The sequence below is a fragment of the Halictus rubicundus genome, chromosome 17 (genome assembly GCF_050948215.1).
Source record: "Halictus rubicundus isolate RS-2024b chromosome 17, iyHalRubi1_principal, whole genome shotgun sequence".
NCBI classification, from domain to species: Eukaryota; Metazoa; Arthropoda; class Insecta; order Hymenoptera; family Halictidae; genus Halictus; species Halictus rubicundus.
In genome coordinates this window covers 4,571,535-4,589,983 of record NC_135165.1, presented here as the reverse complement: position 1 = coordinate 4,589,983, position 18,449 = coordinate 4,571,535, and the positions used below count along the sequence as shown (strand labels likewise).

General features: G+C 39.0%; 2 protein-coding genes across 2 annotated transcripts in view; both read right to left on the bottom strand.

Moving 5' to 3' along the window:
* Rgk3 (Rad, Gem/Kir family member 3) overlaps positions 1-18,449 on the bottom strand; it is a 189,052-nt gene that overhangs the window by 118,887 nt on the left and 51,716 nt on the right. The gene's annotated exons all lie outside the window — the stretch shown is intronic.
* LOC143362525 (uncharacterized) lies at positions 9,363-13,296 on the bottom strand. The gene is made up of 2 exons (XM_076802772.1): positions 12,936-13,296; positions 9,363-9,686 (listed from the first exon to the last, which is right to left on the bottom strand). Exons 1-2 carry the CDS (start codon positions 13,284-13,286, stop codon positions 9,363-9,365), a joined length of 675 nt encoding a protein of 224 aa, XP_076658887.1. The 5' UTR covers positions 13,287-13,296.

Genomic DNA, 18,449 nt, shown 5'->3' with positions numbered 1-18,449 from the left:
CTTCGTTGAATCGAATTTAAGTATTAGTGAGCCTCGTAACTTCTATATAATTTAGTTGATACAATCCGAGCGGTTAGATTGTATCGTGTGGGAACGTTCAATTATTATATTAGGATTTTAGGCAATAATTAAGGGTACGCGAGTTAACAAACAAGACAATTTATTCTGAATTGAAATTGCTACAAGTGTTGTTGTTTGTGTCGCGAATGAATATAATAAATGTACAATTAGAGGAATTGTTTACCTATGTTGCACGGTGTTGACGCACTGGCAATGCGGGGTTAGATAGCGATTGTTGAATGCCAAATAGAATATATACCGAACTGACGGAATCTATAAGGTTACGAATTGATTCGAAAGGGACTTTAACCCGATCTCACTAGACTTGACACGACGTGACTGCACGAGTACTGAACCGCGTCTGAATCTTGACTGAACCGCTTCTCGACTAACCGAAGAGGATGAAAACGAATGGGTTTATATACCTTGAAAATGAAAGGGGTACTCTGTTTAAGATTTGATATCGCGTAGGGTCACAGTCACATTTTTTGTCACTTCTAATGAAAAGCAGGGCTCAGTTAGATTTTCGTTGAAAGGGGTTAATGAAGGTTATCCGGGCTATTTCCTATCAGAATATTGATTAACGGATGCCAGAAGGGAGTGTTTAGAGATTTTGGTATAAAGAAGGCATACAGTATCTTTCGTTAATAAAAGGGGGCCTGTTGGGACGCTTTTCGTTCTCAGAAAAGAGATTAGAAATTCTAATCGAAATAAACGTGGAGAACGTCTCCATACGTAACAATTGCGACGTGGAATCCGTGGAACACCGTATCGAACGCGATTGTCGAGAGTGGATTGCCAAAATGGAATTGAACAACGGGCAATAAACAAACATCGTTAAGTGCTAATTTTTGTTCGCTGTGGATTTTGTGCATTTATAGAAAAATGGAAACTGGAAAGCTAAATTGTGAAGGTGTTAGAAAAATTGGAGAATATTATTTTCAATTTATGAAAGTTGTTGAAAGAACAGGCACATTTTCATCTAGTTTCTATTTTTTACGATCAACTTATTATTTATTTAGAACAATTTTATTTTCTATAAAGGTTTTCGATACAAGAATCGAAAGTTTCTTATCGAAATGCAACAATGGTGATGACACTGGCAAGACCCGTGTTGTTGACATATATCGAAAATTCACTGTACTTCCAAATTTCGGTAATTCAGAAATTGTCCGGCGATCGACAAACCAGCCCTCGATCACTTGTGACTCATCTCAACTTCGATGACCTTATGAGAACGACGAGAGACGTTTGACCTAAACTGCCGAGTTCTTCTATTTTGGGGGGTGTGAAAAATTCATGTGCTTTTTGCCTCTCATCACGGACGCGATGCTTAACGAGATATTTTATTTATTATGGCGGGTGATTCGTTGTCGATGGACTGCGGATGTTTGGGCAATTTTCAGTTTCTGTAGTCAAACTTTAAGAAACCCCACGAAATCTTATTTTCAGTGGTAGCAACTGTTGTAGATCTAAAATCAAGAAAAATTCTACTCAATTCTATTGAATTTTGTAGTGTAGATATAATTGAAATCAATCTGAAAAGCCGGATATAATCATTTTCTTTGGGGTTATTGCAGGAAAGAAGATAGCTGAACTTCTTAAAGGTAGTTTCCGACGGATCGGTTGAAAATAATGAAAACGGTACGCTCACGTACACCGATCAGAAAAATTTCTATCTTCGTTATATCTTGGAATTATTTCCTGCGCGAAATTGCTTGCAACATCCGTAAAAGTCGATTTTAATTTTTCTTTTTATTTAAGCACAATGGCATTCCTTATTACAAAAAAGTAAGATGTACGAGCAACAACGGTGTCAACATCTCCGCTAATTTCCCGTCAAAAAACTTCCCGCAAAGCAGCCACCTTTGTTCGCGTAAAAACGAAGGATCTCCTAAGTGGTTTTCTTGATTGAGGGGACGAAGAAATTCATTTTTATCTTCCGGAGATACGAGGACGCGCGAAATACGTCTGTAATTGTGTGTGAACCGTATAATCGTCGAGCATACTACTTGAGCATATTTCGATTTTCTAGAAACCGATAGATCTTATTTGTTTGCTAAAAGCCATTTTATTCATCGATTATACACTCGCCATATTTTGGACAGTAGTGGTCAGTTATGATACAGAAGCACGTTGGGGTGTTAAGGGTTAATAGATGACACGAACTTCCACGTTTATCTAACCTGATCTAATTCGTCGGGGGTTACAACTCCTAAAAGCCCCGTTTATTCGACCGGTAACTTCAAGCGATAGATCGAACCGGGCAAGTGACGAAAGTTTAAAATTCAACTTTATTAAACGTTGCTCGATCAGCTTGTAAACTTCGCCCGCGTCCCATTAACTAACTGTTTTCACAACGCCATGGTTTCCCGGCCAAGGTAAGTTATGAAAACGAGGCTGGCCGGTGCATCCGATAACTATGCGATTCGATTCCCTGCGTCTTCAGAGCTGCACATGACTTTTTATTCCTCGGCGGAGGCTAAGGAAAATGATTTCCATCCACAATGGCCGACGTCGCGGACGTTCTCGCCGTTCCCTCGAACTGATTCGTTCGATTGTATCAGAAACTTTCTGTATTTCGTCCTCTATGAAACGATATGCTCTCACCTTGTTCTTATAAGGATCATTCCACGCGAAATCGGACTCTTGTTGCAGCAATGTTTCGCATTTTGTTCAAACTTGAATATATTGTAGTCACCTATGAACAAGTCTCAAAGGATTTTCATGATTTTACAGAAAAGTAAGAAAGTGTCACTCTTTTTTCATTAAATTATACGGCTAGAACTAACAAATCGACAAAGATCAAAGATGAGTTTTTCGGAGCTTATAGTGATAACGTAAGAGAGTATACTAAAAATGTTGTCATTTGAAAAAAAAAAATGTTTTTTTTACCATTCATTTTGCAATTGTTTGAAATAGATGCAATATTTTCATGGCCGGAATATTCTTAAAAATTTGAAAAAGAATGGGGAGATGGGGCAAAGTGTCCCCATTACCGTCCCTTTAATGAGAATTAAAATTATTTTAAGTGAACGCTGCACGTAGGTAAGATGTCCGGCCGCTGCTTCTACCGCGCGCCAGCCGTCGGAAGCTGTATGTCACGGTGCAGCGTTCACTTGAAAGAACTTTAATTAAGGAAATTTGAAAATGTCCGCTTTCATGAGAAAATTCCTCATTTCCCTTAAATTTTTTAAAATGCTCCTGCCACGAAAGCAGGAACATTTGTTTCAAACAATTGCAATATAAACGGTGGAGGAACATTTTCTTCGAATGACAACATTTTTAGTCTACATACACTCTAAGGATGCGTGCCAATTTAGGGGTAACACTGTCGCGACTTATTCTCCAGAGTCAATTCGTCAGTGTTTTATTATGCACGAAAGGAATGGCACTCTCCGGTAGCATCGGAAATATTTGCTACATATATAATAATTGTATATGTAATGTTAACATATAATAACAGACACGCTGCAACTTGTAACGAATATGGAACCTCGCATAACAGCTGTCATTAAAATTTTTGTTGACAATCTTTTGAATATTTTTCCGTTCTTTTGAAAATTATATTGGATAAAAAGAACGTTCAAAGGAGCCAACAACAGTTCATATATATCAATTTCAAGATAAAAATAGCGCTAAATAGGTATTTCAATTTTTAACAACAATTATTATTATGTTTACTATCAATAAATAAAAGTTTATTTATATAAATTGAAAAAGCATTTATTTAGCTTTAAAATGGGTATAGAAACAGAAAGCATTGTACTTAAACAGAGATGAAATATTCAGGTTGAATTAATCATGTAGTATCTCGTTTCGTTTACTTTTCCAGAATTGCGACTGTAACTTGGAAAATAGCCGAAATACGCGCTGTGCATTACACGGCAGTAACAGTAAATTGGCAATTATGCGACGAATATTCTCCGATGTGGTTTGGCAACTACGCCTTCGATACCTGTGATTCAATATAATTTCTAAACTCACCACTCTAAATCGTAGAGGGCATACCAAAACCTCTGATTTTTTGAACGGTCGATATTTCAGAACATCGGACACGAAGTCCCATCAGATGATAGGTCTATCCTTATACCTCGTCTGTGTCTTCATTAGGCCTGCAGCCAAGCTCGCATATGCGAGCCGAGCTCGGGTCGAGTCGAGCCGGGACTCGCTTTTCGAGTCGAGTCGAGTCGAGTACTCGCACGATGCGAGCTGCTCGCACCGATGCGAGCTACTCGCAACGATGCGAGCTATCCGCACCGATGCGAGCTATCCGCACCGATGCGAGCTATCCGCACCGATGCGAGCTGCTCGCAACGAAGCGAACGGCTCGAAATAAAATCAGGCGTAAAATGACATGATGCCAGTTACAGCGGGAAGATCAGCACATCGATATTATCAAGCATTTTAGTATATTGACAATGCTAAATGTTTGCGATGTTTTATTATATATTTTGATAGTGAAATGTTGATTCAGAATTTGTATAACCCTTATTGAAAATAATTATGCAATAACAACTATTTCCTAGATTTATGTAAATAACTAGATGTGAAGAACGGTATTTTATATATTCCTTTATATTATACTCCGGTTCAGTGTACAGTCGTAAAAATATATTGTCGCAAAATTGTTTATAATGTTGAAAATTAACGTTAAACTTCGTTAAATAGTTTTTGAAGGAATGGATATATAAATATTGTATAATATTGATGTGTATTTGTACGCATTCGTGCCAATATGTGCCAGTCTACAACCTTTCACACAAGTTGGAAGTTCCAACAGCCTGTCATTCGGTACTGTGCACGTATAGGTGATAAGATTTAAAAGGGCATAGCCGATTAAGATGGTCAAAACAATTGGAACCGCAAAAAGATTCCATTTCAAACAGTATTGATTTCTTGATTTTCTGGAAATGACAGAAGTGGATTTCAAAATTCTTTTCACGGAATCTTACCAATTTTCACAAGCAATTTCATATCTGGCGGAAATCGTGGACGAACACAATAATATAAATATTCATTGCCTAATCAATGTTACTTCAATATTTTTAGAACATTAAAAAAATATTGTTAAAATCACATGAATAAATAATATAAGAAATTGAAAAAATAAAGATGATGTATGGGAAAAAACATTTACCACCGACGGGATAAGAACCCCAGCGTATCCGCTCCTTAGTTCGACGTCTGGCGACGTATGTTACAAAACTTTACGAACATTCTGGTATATATCACACAAAATACAATTTACTCTTTCTCTTAAATCACATTTCTTAGGTCAAACAATTACTTGTTTCAATTTAATAATGCTAAAAATTACTTAATATATATCTGCGATAAAACCAACAAATGTAACTTTCCTCCTAATAGCAAAAACGTCGAAAAAATTCGGTTTTTATTGTTTTTTGACGATGATGTCTCACAACAAAAAATCTAAAAAAAATTGACGACACTGCCTGTTATAGTACTTTAACAAGGAACTAAACAGTAGAATAGCATGTTTTCACATTTTTGAGAAATCTGCATTTTTCCGATTTTTTGGAGGTTTTTCATTTTTTTACGACCACAGTTTGTAACAAAAAAATCTGAAAAAATTATCAAAAGTCAGCCTTAGAATCCAAAATATGTCACATTTTTTCAGAATTTTAGGAAGCATCAGAGTGCGGAAAATACGCGGAGAAGCGCGAAATCTAATTTACCCTGTAACCAACCTCATGGGCAAGATAGGGGGTTGAAATTTTACTCAGAGGGGTTTTTCTTAGTCAGCTTTCGAATTGTTCATTAATCATTGAAAAACCTCTAAGGGCAGTTTTGACCATAAATCGGCTAGGCCCTTTTAAAAGGATCTGATGTCTACGTTCAACACTCGTCATACTTTCTGTTTAGTTAATATTTCAATGTTTGTAAAAAGTTTACCGATTCTCATCTCGAAATCTTTTTTCAATTTGCAATTGTTGGCTCTTCTCCGTGGATAACAGTCGATCTTTTATACGATGGTCCAAAATCATGCTAACTACCAAATAATTCGTAGTGGCAGCAAAGTTAAATCTACTTCCTAGCTCGACAATTAACGCAATTATATAACGCAATTTTTCCTGAGTTTTCATTACATGTCATCTAGTAGCTGTCTAGAAGCTGAAGTCGTTTGGTCGATTTATAAAAAAAGTTATTCTGATTTAAAGTGTCTGCCATCAATTATGAGACTGACTGCATAATGTATAACGAGAAGCGGCCGCACGTTTCTCGCTAAGCAACCTGCGCTATCTCCATGTTTATAATTGTGTAGTGTGAAAATGGTTTACTGCCTCTTTGGTTCGTTATCTCGACCATTTCTTCTAAAAAGTGTACTTCCGTACAATGGGACAGTAGGGCTCTCATCAGCGAGCTAAGGTTTATGACCGGCTCGCCTGCACGCGCCCACTTAGGTCACCCGCTCTGAGTATTTGATCTACCTGCACGCGTATGCGTTTTGCTCTTCCCTCCCCATCGAGCCACTAGCTAGTTATTCATTATCGAAAAATATAAAAGTCTAAGACAATCTATTCACAGGTTAGTTAGCTCAGATTCTGTCAAACAGTTTTTCTCAGCTTACCAGAATTCAGTCTTTTGACCTTTGGTGCGAGTACCAGTGTGGCGGCCTGTGCAAAGAGCACGCCGACGAACCGCCAGCATACATTGTAGACGCGGCGGCGACCTCGTATAAATACACATCAATATTATACAATATTTATATATCCATTCCTTCAAAAACTATTTAACGAAGTTTAACGTTAATTTTCAACATTATAAACAATTTTGCAACAACACATTTTTACGACTGTACACTGAACCCCGGAGTATAATATAAAGGAATATATAAAATACCGTTCTTCACATCTAGTTATTTACATAAATCTAGGAAATAGTTGTTATTGCATAATTATTTTCAATAAGGGTTATACAAATTCTGAATCAACATTTCACTATCAAAATATATAATAAAACATCGCAAACATTTAGCATTGTCAATATACTAAAATGCTTGATAATATCGATGTGCTGATCTTCCCGCTGTAACTCGCATCATGTCATTTTACGCCTGATTTTATTTCGAGCCGTTCGCTTCGTTGCGAGCCGTTCGCTTCGTTGCGAGCAGCTCGCATCGTGCGAGTACTCGACTCGACTCGCACAATCGAGCCGAGCTAAGACTCTTCATCTAGCTTCAGCATTTACGTTCTGTTGGAAACATTTGTCTACCAGCTTCAGCGTTCTGCCACCACGAGAAATGGCGCATTTGTGAGGTCGTTCAGTTGAAGCATTTTACCGGTAGATGACTATAGTGATTCAGTGATGTAGCGGGCTATTTAAAATTCTTTATACAAAAATTTATTTAAAAAAGGAGCGTTTCGTACTGGGTCTTCTATTAGACTAGCCAACAGACCCGTACGTAGACTACGGATTTTATGCATTTATGACAAAAATAAGTAGATATACTTCAAGCAATACAAAGATTAAAGGAATTTGAGAATATCGTGACACCACTTGCAACTTATTAGGACTATTAAAGAGAGTAATAAATTCCTGATTGGTACCTGCGAATTGCAATTGACAAAAACAATTTTTATTTTCCATAAAGATCCGAATTTCCCGTAAAAATTCCCATTTACTGCCTTAGACTATCTTTTTTGCTCAGTATGGACACAGAAAAGTTCAACATACTCAAAATGCGTCTTTTACCTCAAGAAATTCTCAAAATTTTCGTTACGTTTTTAAAAAAATCAATTTTAGAAACTCCTCGGGCAGGCGAGCTAATATTTCACAGTCTTCCTTCACTTACTCCGACATTGTTACATATAATTCATAAACTAACTTCTCTTGATAAGTTTGCCACTATGTGTTTCGCAATCGAAACAATCGTATCGCGATTTCTTGTGTGCTCAAGGCAAACACACCTGGGGAATCCTAGCTCCGATATGACTTCCGATTGATAAAATGCGGCCGTAACAGTAAAAGCGATTAGAGTCTGATGCACCCATTACGCATACGTATGAAGGCGCAAGACAAACATCAAAGGTAAACTGTGTTTATCATTCTAGGATCATGGTAGAGAGTGTCATAATGTATTCCTGGTCTTCTAAATATTAGCTTGAAATTCTACTGTTTACCATTTTATGAGACAATAGGCAAATTCAGCCTCAAGAAGTTCGCTGATAAGAGCAACAAGTAGCGCCACATAGACATAACAGCAACACGCGACGTGACAACAGAAACGTGCGATATGACAGCCTAGGATTACAAGCCAGGAATAACTCGACGCGCGAATATATTTACCTCCAGCGGAAAAGTGTTTGACAATTGTTTCTCCTTCGCTTCGAAAAGCATACAAATCTGTTGCGTTGTTCGTTTGTACACTCCATGCAGAATATTTTCTCAAAATTTCAACAAAATTAGAAAAACACAATAGTTTACTTATTTCCGTTAACTATAGCATAATTCATCTCTCCATATTGCTATAATTATTCCAAGTATCGGTTAAAACGATTAGTCTCGGTGGGCAGGAACGACGTCAAGGTGAATGTTCACAAAGAAAGCAGTGTGGTTTATAAATTGTGAGGTATATTAAAAAATTCGGTAATAAATTATTAAATATCATCAGCTACGATATAAATATTACAATATAAATATAAATATTATTTAGTCTACGATATAAATATTAGCCCGGTAATACTGTACAGTAGAAAAGTTCGTTACAATTATTGTCTTTTATAAATACCTATTCGCTAATAGTGATCGCTAGTCAGGGAAATTCCCTCAGCGGACAATGTTTATCACATACGATGCGTCACACCTTTGTCGCAAGGCGGGCTGAGAAGGTACACCACGTCGTTCAATAAATAACCACCTAGTCTAAATAAATAACGTACGATCCTTCGTGAATAAATAATGAATACTAAACGTCAAATGATTAGTGATCGTAATAAATAAGTAGGTTCGGCGAATATAAATAAGCGAAAATCCAGCCGGGATTGTGCGCGGCCGGGCTCGGTTTCGCAATGATTCGATTATCTTGAGCGATTATCGCGAATGACTTCAACGCAATCGGTTGTTGTCTAGTCATGCGTATTGTAACACGGCTCTGCGGCCAGATCGCGGCCGATAGGTGCTAAGTTAATTTTCATCGTGCATTCGTAATCGATTCGCACGCGATTTTCGTCGATGGTGTCACGCGGTTGTCGCGGACAATACCCGTTTCTCGTTTTTCGCGCCTCGACATCTCGTTTCCCCGTCACGTCCCTTCAAGTACGATGCCTCCCCCGGTCGTTCTAGTAATTAAAAACGTGCCTCCAAGCGTGCAGGTAGTCCCTGTACTTGAGGAGCACGCCCCAATCGCGAACGAGCCTCCTCGTGTCGTCGACGGGCTCCCGATCGGTGCTCTTCATGATGCTTCTTTCCACTCGTGTCGGCACTTGAATGGACGGCAGGGCGGCGATGTTGCTCTCGACCTCGCAAAGCATCATCGTCAAATAGGACTGTGTCGCTTTCAGCGCGTCGTGGATCTTCGCGTTCGTCTCGTCCTCCACCAGCTCCTCAAACGCCACCGCGAACTTCTGCAGGTCCGTGTGCATCTTCGGGAAGTGGCTCGCGATCTGCAACGCGAAACACACCTGTACCAGCATGCCCGTCATCCCGGCGTTAAACGACCGCGAAACTCGTTAATCGACATTGCTAATTCTCCTAAAGACGACAGGATCGTTGAACCACACGGCTTCAGGGCGTTTTCCAAAGAAAGAAAAGGAAGACCAGAGGGGACTCAATAATGATTCATTTGCGTCCAATTGGCAGGGGTTAAAAGGACAAATTGCGACTCATTTATAATTTCGCAATACGGAGAAATTGGCTGGAAATTCTTGGCCAACCTCGGTTATTGATCGACAAAGAAATAGCGACAATCGTTGCATTACTAGTACTATAGCCAGACTGTTCCATTTAAATTCTCATCGTAATTTAATTCTTTAATCATCTTTTCGCTAACGCAATATCAATGAAAATGAACGAATTGCACTTTTTAGTCATTAAATGAACAGCAATGGAAATGTAACCCTGAATAAATTTTTCTACATCTCTTTGAACGCATTTTGCAAGCTGCCAAGAAATGAGTGTACAAGTAAAAATTAATCTGGCGTTTAGATAACGGAATAAATCTAGTATAGTTCCTTGAATTTTGCCATTAAAATGGCCGACAAATGAAACGTTCCTCCTTCCTGATAAAAATAGCAAATCACCTAAAGATTGCATAAAAGCAGAGGACGATTAGAAGAACAAAGAAAATCGATGTGCATCGCGACGAAAAAATTGCATATAAGCATTTCGCGGTTCAGGGATGCTTTCGGAAACCGCGGCGCGACTATACCTTTAATCATCTTTTCGCTAACGCAATATCAATGAAAATGAACGAATTGCACTTTTTAGTCATTAAATGAACAGCATTGGAAATGTAACCCTGAATAAATTTTTCTACATCTCTTTGAACGCACTTTGCAAGCTGCCAAGAAATGAGTGTACAAGTAAAAATTAATCTGGCGTTTAGATAACGGAATAAATCTAGTATAGTTCCTTGAATTTTGCCATTAAAATGGCCGACAAATGAAACGTTCCTCCTTCCTGATAAAAATAGCAAATCACCTAAAGATTGCATATAAGCAGAGGACGATTAGAAGAACAAAGAAAATCGATGTGCATCGCGACGAAAAAATTGCATATAAGCATTTCGCGGTTCAGGGATGCTTTCGGAAACCGCGGCGCGACTATACCTTTAATCATCTTTTCGCTAACGCAATATCAATGAAAATGAACGAATTGCACTTTTTAGTCATTAAATGAACAGCAATGGAAATGTAACCCTGAATAAATTTTTCTACATCTCTTTGAACGCATTTTGCAAGCTGCCAAGAAATGAGTGTACAAGTAAAAATTAATCTGGCGTTTAGATAACGGAATAAATCTAGTATAGTTCCTTGAATTTTGCCATTAAAATGGCCGACAAATGAAACGTTCCTCCTTCCTGATAAAAATAGCAAATCACCTAAAGATTGCATATAAGCAGAGGACGATTAGAAGAACAAAGAAAATCGATGTGCATCGCGACGAAAAAATTGCATATAAGCATTTCGCGGTTCAGGGATGCTTTCGGAAACCGCGGCGCGACTATACCTTTAATCATCTTTTCGCTAACGCAATGTCAATGAAAAGGGTTAAAAATCTACTGGATGCATCGGTAGCAGAGTCATTGGCGGTATAATGGTCCGGAAAAGGGAGAATAGATTTGCGAAGGGAGGGGGCTGAAGGAATGCCGGTGCAATATGTCAAGGACCGCGTGGTCGCAGGAACGTGCTGATATGCAGAATGATTTCGCGGCCGGGGAAGGGGAGAGGGGGGATCGGCAGATATATCAGGGAGCACCGTGGAGCGTTATCACGGGTGCGTTATCAGAGTGCACGCATCGCGGCGGACGACAAGCGTGATTACGCAGTCGCGCGACCCGGCTAACATGAGCGGGATGTACCCTGGACCTGAATTGCGCGCGCAAACTTCCGAAGAGCCGCGCGTGCTTCTGCTCGCCTACTACTTTATAATAATTACCGTCTCATTAAAATTTGTTATTTAACGTTGCGTTAATTAATTGCAACGACGAATGGTCAACCGATCGCGGGACGGAAAATTGCGCGCGACTCTCGCCCGCGGAGCTCATCTGTCCCGCGCTTCGAACAGAGGATACATTATTATTCGAACTCTTCCGTTTCGACGACCGACACCGATGAATATTTATGGGAGGGGCGTTCTTAATCGCCGGCCACACAAAGGACGTTCGTTCAGATAATCCGCGGATATACTCCCGTCGGAGGGAGATTCGAAAGTCTCTCATCCTCCTTCAACCGTCACCAGTTCCTCAGAAACAGAGGCTCCGAAAAATACTTCGCTGATCATGCTCTCGCGCCTCGGACTTTTATTCGATCAACAATTTATAACGCAATCAGACCAAGAACAGATGGTTTAGAGTGTCTGAGAACGTGAGATCAACTCAATATTGAATCGAAGTTGATTAATGCTCGTCTTGAACCAGAGTTACAAATGTTTCATTCAATTATCCAGCAATAGAAATTGGCAAATATTTATACTGGACTCGATAAGGGGATCATCATTAAATTTACATACGTGGAAATCAAAGAAAATTGCTATCGTAAGAATCTGAATTGCAACAGCGTTTAAAACACTCGTATGTTGGAAATAACTTTCAACGACGATCAGCATTAATCTTCAATTAATAAGCAGGTCAGCATTCTACAGTCCAGCGAGCTCACGACTAACTTCTGGTCGCAAAGTGATAAAGCTACTCATAATTGTGCAAAATGCATCAAAAAGCTGAATGTTCTAACGAGTTTACAGGTTGTGCTATTTTTCAAACGACGAACAAACTTGAAAGAAAGTTTTTGTCACTCCTTGTAGCCCTTTGCAGTCGAGGATTGTTACTTTAAATTCTAACAGATCTGCACTACACGTATTAACGTCATAAATAATAGAAAAAAAAAAATGAATAATGTGTAGAGATATTTTCTTCTGTACACGATGTTTATGTAGAATATTGTTACATCGTCGATGTGTCGACGTTTGTTCTGGAAGAGTTAGAAAGTATGGGCCAGTTCCTGCGACGCGGTTGCGAGTGGCGCGGCGAGTTTGCGATAGGTAAAATTGGCCAAAATGGGTTTGCAGCGAGACCGTGGAAGAAGGAAGAGCCTAAGAGCCGTATGGTTGGTGGAAGTGCGTGTAGAGCAGCCTCGGGAGAGGCAGAACAGTCGACCGCGAGAGTCTCTAGAGTTACAGTCGAGAGATAGGCTTACCATTTGCGGCTTGGCGTTGACCAGCCTCTTGATTGTGTTCACGTCTTTCTTGCCGGGCACCCAGTTGGGGATGTATTGATGGTCGTGGACACCGATCCGAACCCTCTCGTACAGGTACTCGTAGTCGCGGTTCAAGTAATCGTCCATGGTCAGCCGGTGCTGGAGCCGGAGGCTCTCCAGGCTGGTCTTGACTTCCTCCTCGAAGTTCTCGACGGACGTTGCTTCAATGTCCATCACCTCGCCGCAAGGCCGGTGCCAGATCGGCACTGTCGACCTGGTGGATCGGCTCGGCGCCGCGGTAACAACCGTCAGGAACGATAACAACAGACAACAGCCACGGAGGACGAACATGTTGCGGTTCTGATCGAGAGACTCGCAAACGGTACACTTTTCAGCGAAGACTCGAGGAAACGATGCACTTGTTTGCACCGGTTGGATCGGATCGGATCGGATCGGATCGGATCGTGCGAGCGTCGATGTTGGCGATAAGCCCGAGATCGTGAACTGAGATTGTCAAACTCTAGTGCCTCCAGCTTATATATGGCATTGTGTAAACAATCGAGCGTACGCACGCACGATCGACGGTGGGGTGGCAGCTTACGTTTTGTCCAGCTTTTTCAGCGCGACGCGACGCGCCACTGTGCGTCGACGATCGAGTTTAGGATCGTTAGTCAACCTCAAAATTTCTTACGTTCCACTTCGACTTTTTCAACAAATTCAATTTAATTTTTACAAATTCGATACAATCGTTCTAGAATATTGGTACGACTCGTTCTTTCTACGGTGCTGCTCGCATGCGTTATCCTAGATACAACTTCGCTACATATTTACAGGGAATTATTTATTGTGCTTCATTGAATGTATCGATTATTACCACTTCCGCAGCGCAAAGATTTCAACATTCTTGAAAGTGTCTGTACCCAGAAAATGTGTCGATCAAGCGCAAAACAGTAGAAATATTTTAAGAGTATTAAAAATAGTATTATTTTTAACCCATTATAATTATTAAAAGAGTAAATAAAGTAGTTGATGTATCTTGCAATGAATCCCGGCAATTTTTAAATCAATTTTAAAATCTAGTTACAACTTCCTAACAAGTTTTCAGTCATCGTTCCTTATGACGCTATGATCTCTTAACTATAGCCAAGTTAACTAAGCGCCAACAAGAAACGGGTTTTCCCGTTGACCTCTTCGGGGAATTTTCGGAAGTGTTCCGCACCGGATGTCTTGAAGACATACAGTGCATCATCGATGCGACAATGTTCGCTAATTGTGCAAAAGGCCGGCACGCCTAACTCAATAAACGCCGCGTTATTTACGACCCGCAATCGATGCGGTGTCGCGACTGATTAGGCGTGTCGTATCTCGCAGACTGTAACGATCACGTTGTAATCAAATTCCTGTTCTAACGTTAAGCGTTGCTACGAGCGCATTCTAATCGACTAGAGCATGCTTTTTATCGGGCGTCCGATCTGCGGAATGAATTTTGAAGAGGTTAAGTGGAATTAATTTTTCTTGCTCCGCGTAGCAAACGCGTTTCCACAAACCATTTATCGTTGTTCGAATTAATTGACGGGAACCAATGTGAAAAACGTTAGGAAACGCGTGTTTCAATAGAGATTAACACTTTGCTAAACAGTTTCGCCATATTTCTTATCACCGTGCCGTATCAAAGCAGAGCTTACGAACCTTCTTGTCGATAATAATTTTAAAAGAAATTTGTAGATTGCGTTGCCGCAGGGGATTTACTTGCTCATTATAGAAATTACTACCCTTATATAACTTATATAAAAAACCTTAGCAGTAAATAAACCCAACCTTAGCAGCGAATATGTTAATAATATTTTGATTGCACTTTTTAGTCATTAAATGAACAGCAATGGAAATGTAACCCTGAATAAATTTTTCTACATTTCCTTGAACGCATTTTGCAAGCTGCCAAGAAATGAGTGTACAAGTAAAAATTAATCTGGCGTTTAGATAACGGAATAAATCTAGTATAGTTCCTTGAATTTTGTCATTAAAATGGCCCACAAAAGAAACGTTCCTCCTTCCTGATAAAAATAGCAAATCACCTAAAGATTGCATAAAAGCAGAGGACGATTAGAAGAACAAAGAAAATCGATGTGCATCGCGACGAAAAAATTGCATATAAGCATTTCGCGCTTCAGGGATGCTTTCGGAAACTGCGGCGCGACTATACCGACATCCAAATTTATCTGAATGACGTGTTCGCGTAAACGCGAATAATACCTATTGGTTTGTGTGTTCCCACGTTCCGATGTTCCCCGAAAAACCAACTATACCTGCCAGTTCCGTAAACTCGTCGGAAGCGAGGATGTCGGTTCTTCGCTCTATTTGCATTATGATTCAATTGGGAATGCCGCATCGCGGATTGTCATAACCTGTATAACCGCGATCCGATCGCGCGCCAGTGTCAATAATCTAATCAAACCGGTAGGATTAACGGTAACGTCCGCGAATCATCATCGATATACTTACCGCAATTCCATTCACGTTAACACCGCGATAGTGTTCTCCGTCCTGACCCCATAACATTTTCATTGACGCCGGAACTGGTTTCTATTGTCCCGGTAATTTATTGTGATGTCAGCTCTGCGATTCTAAACACAACCATTTACTTGATTGGTTATTTAAATAAATCTGCTTAATGGTACAGAGTGCCGTCTGTTTGTAAATAAATTAATTTAATTGTACAATATAAATTGCTTTAACTTAGGGAACAGTACTGTCGGACTGTCGGGAAACATGGAACAATTTTGGGAGTCCTTGAATTTTTTTTTATTGAGGACCGTAGACAGTTTTGGTTGTTGATTCTGCTCTGCGAATGAATTTGTTTTTATAAAATGACGATCGAAAGTGTTCGGTGGCGGCGGTAGGTATTTTTGAAAGGCCATCTTTTCGAGGAGAAACGGAAAGCGGAGGCTGCAGGAAAATCTGACGTCACACGGTCAATAGTTTCGCGTTTATGGTCGGGGTACAGTGACGGAGGCGCAAAAAACTAGTGATTGAAGTCAGCGTAAGGTACGCGTTCTACGTCTACGCATGTCCTACGTAATACTTAATACGTACACGTACCATATATGGCGATACTATAATTAGATGCCCGGGGAATTCGCCGAACTAAGATTAGATTTCTCACACCAGATTAGGATGCGACAAAATTCCCGCTACGACAGCCACTCTGTATATAATAAAATCCGAGAGACGTAAACTGTGTGTTTTATTCTCCATACTTGTGCGAAAACGCTGTTATGGTATGAAATTATTGAACATTAATTTTCCATTTTAATCTTTCGTAAAATCCGTAACACATCCATCTATATTTTTTTTTGGCATATTTTTTATTATATAATTGATAAACATATAACATCCGTCCTACCTGATTTAAATTCAATTCAGGCAGCACAAACCAACACTTTGTTATAATAAACAAAATTGTATATATTTGTTGTATATAATAAATAATAACGATTTAATTCGCGGGATATGATTTATAACAACCAGAGGAGAAAATATACGATAATAAAAAAAAATTTACGATAATAAGAAATTATATTCATAGATCGTCTTGTATGTTCGTAATTCGTTTTTCCTCATATTAGCTAGTAAAGATGTATGAAAATATTGTCTCAAAATCTACTTAGTATTAACCAATAAATGAATCAATATTCATAAAATGTACCATAAACTTTTGCTCCTTCGTTTATTATTATTGTTCTAAACTTGGCAAGGATCTTTATACATTTTTCATAAAATGCGGACGTAATGTACACTTTGCTGAACTGAGGTGATTCTCGTTTTCATATTTTATTTTATAAAAATCAGAAAGGGACAGATTTCTTTCGTTGTCGAAAAGGTTCCTTGTGATTCAAATTCGATAGAAGTGCTATTAATTTTTCTCGGAGGTGGAAATTACCTGATGCAATAAATGCATAAACATCCGCCGTCCAGTTATGGCTGAAATATGCGTGTACATGTATGTATTTACACGTCAGTGTAGGGAGTAATGAATATCGACTACGACCTTCCAACCCTTCGTGGACTCCTGATACTGGAGGCAGCCGTTCAAGAGACCCTTTGAGCCGATCGATACAGCCCACGAATTTATTTCGCAATTAATTATTTGTACACCGGACGTTTAGCAACATTGAATGAACAAAAGCTCTTCGAATAGAAATGTTACTGATCGAATGAAATACTAAATATTTTTCCCTCGTAAAATTGTTTCATTTTTTATCATCGAATGAAGATTATTAACGAAGATACGAAATTTAAATAATTACTCGATATTCTAGATGTCAAACGAAATGGTGGAAAAGCATTCAAACAATTGGACACATAAAATGTAATGTTTTATTATTCGAACAAGATCTCGTTTGCACGAGTCAGTGAAAAATTATGCCGCTCACAAATTAATTCACGTTTTTCAGTATCGCGTTACCAGCCACCACCGCCGCAAGTTTAGTGAACCTGATACCAGATACGCCATTATCTTGCAGCGCACCTATACATTTTTCGCAAGCCATCATCGATAACGATCGTCAGCTCGCGAAAACACATCGACCGCTTATTAAACCCTGGTCGAATTGATTAAATCGTGGCATTATAAACAGAGACACAATAATTTAATTTCAATTATCAACAGCTAATCGAAAAAGCTGTTCAGTTGTTCGCATTCGCGCAATGTCTAATGAAACCGTTGCAACGAACAAATCAATTGTTGATCAATTTTCCACCAGTCGATTGGTTAGTTTGTTTAATTGGTCTTCGAGGGCAGGAAATGATCCTTCTCAGATAAATATAAAATATAAAATCATTGCAACGAATAAATCAGTTATTAATCAATTTTCCACCAGTCGATTGGTTAGTTTGTTTAATTGGTCTTCGAGGGTAGGAAATGATCCTTCTCAGATAAATATAAAATATAAAATCATTGCAACGAACAAATCAATTTTTGATCAGTTTTCCACCAGTCGATTGGTTAGTTTGTTTAATTGGTCTTCGAGGGCAGGAAATGATCCTTCTCAGATAAATATAAAATATAAAATCATTGCAACGAACAAATCAATTTTTGATCAGTTTTCCACCAGTCGATTGGTTAGTTTGTTTAATTGGTCTTCGAGGGCAGGAAATGATCCTTCTCAGATAAATATAAAATATAAAATCATTGCAACGAATAAATCAGTTGTTGATCAATTTTCCACCAGTCGATCGGTTAGATTGTTTAATTGGTCGAGGGGAGGAAATCCCCTATTATTATTGATCCTTCTCAGATCAATATAGAAAATAAGATCATTTCCAGGGGAGGAAATGATGGCTCCCAGCCGAGCTCAATATAAAAACATTGAATTTATTCGAGTCGATTATACAAGTACAGAAATGACAATAAATAATAAATGCGATGGTAACGTGATACAATAAATAAAACCGTAACGCTACGTACGTTTACGTGTAAGCCACAATAAATATACCTACTACGTATACTTGATA

Bases quoted from the DNA above. Each gene is read 5' to 3' on its own strand.
- LOC143362525 (XM_076802772.1), bottom strand. From the start codon at position 13,286: ATGTTCGTCCTCCGTGGCTGTTGTCTGTTGTTATCGTTCCTGACGGTT. The intron at 9,687-12,935 runs GTAAGCCTATCT...TTCGCGTTGCAG, and splicing joins TCAACGCCAAGCCGCAAATG to ATCGCGAGCCACTTCCCGAA.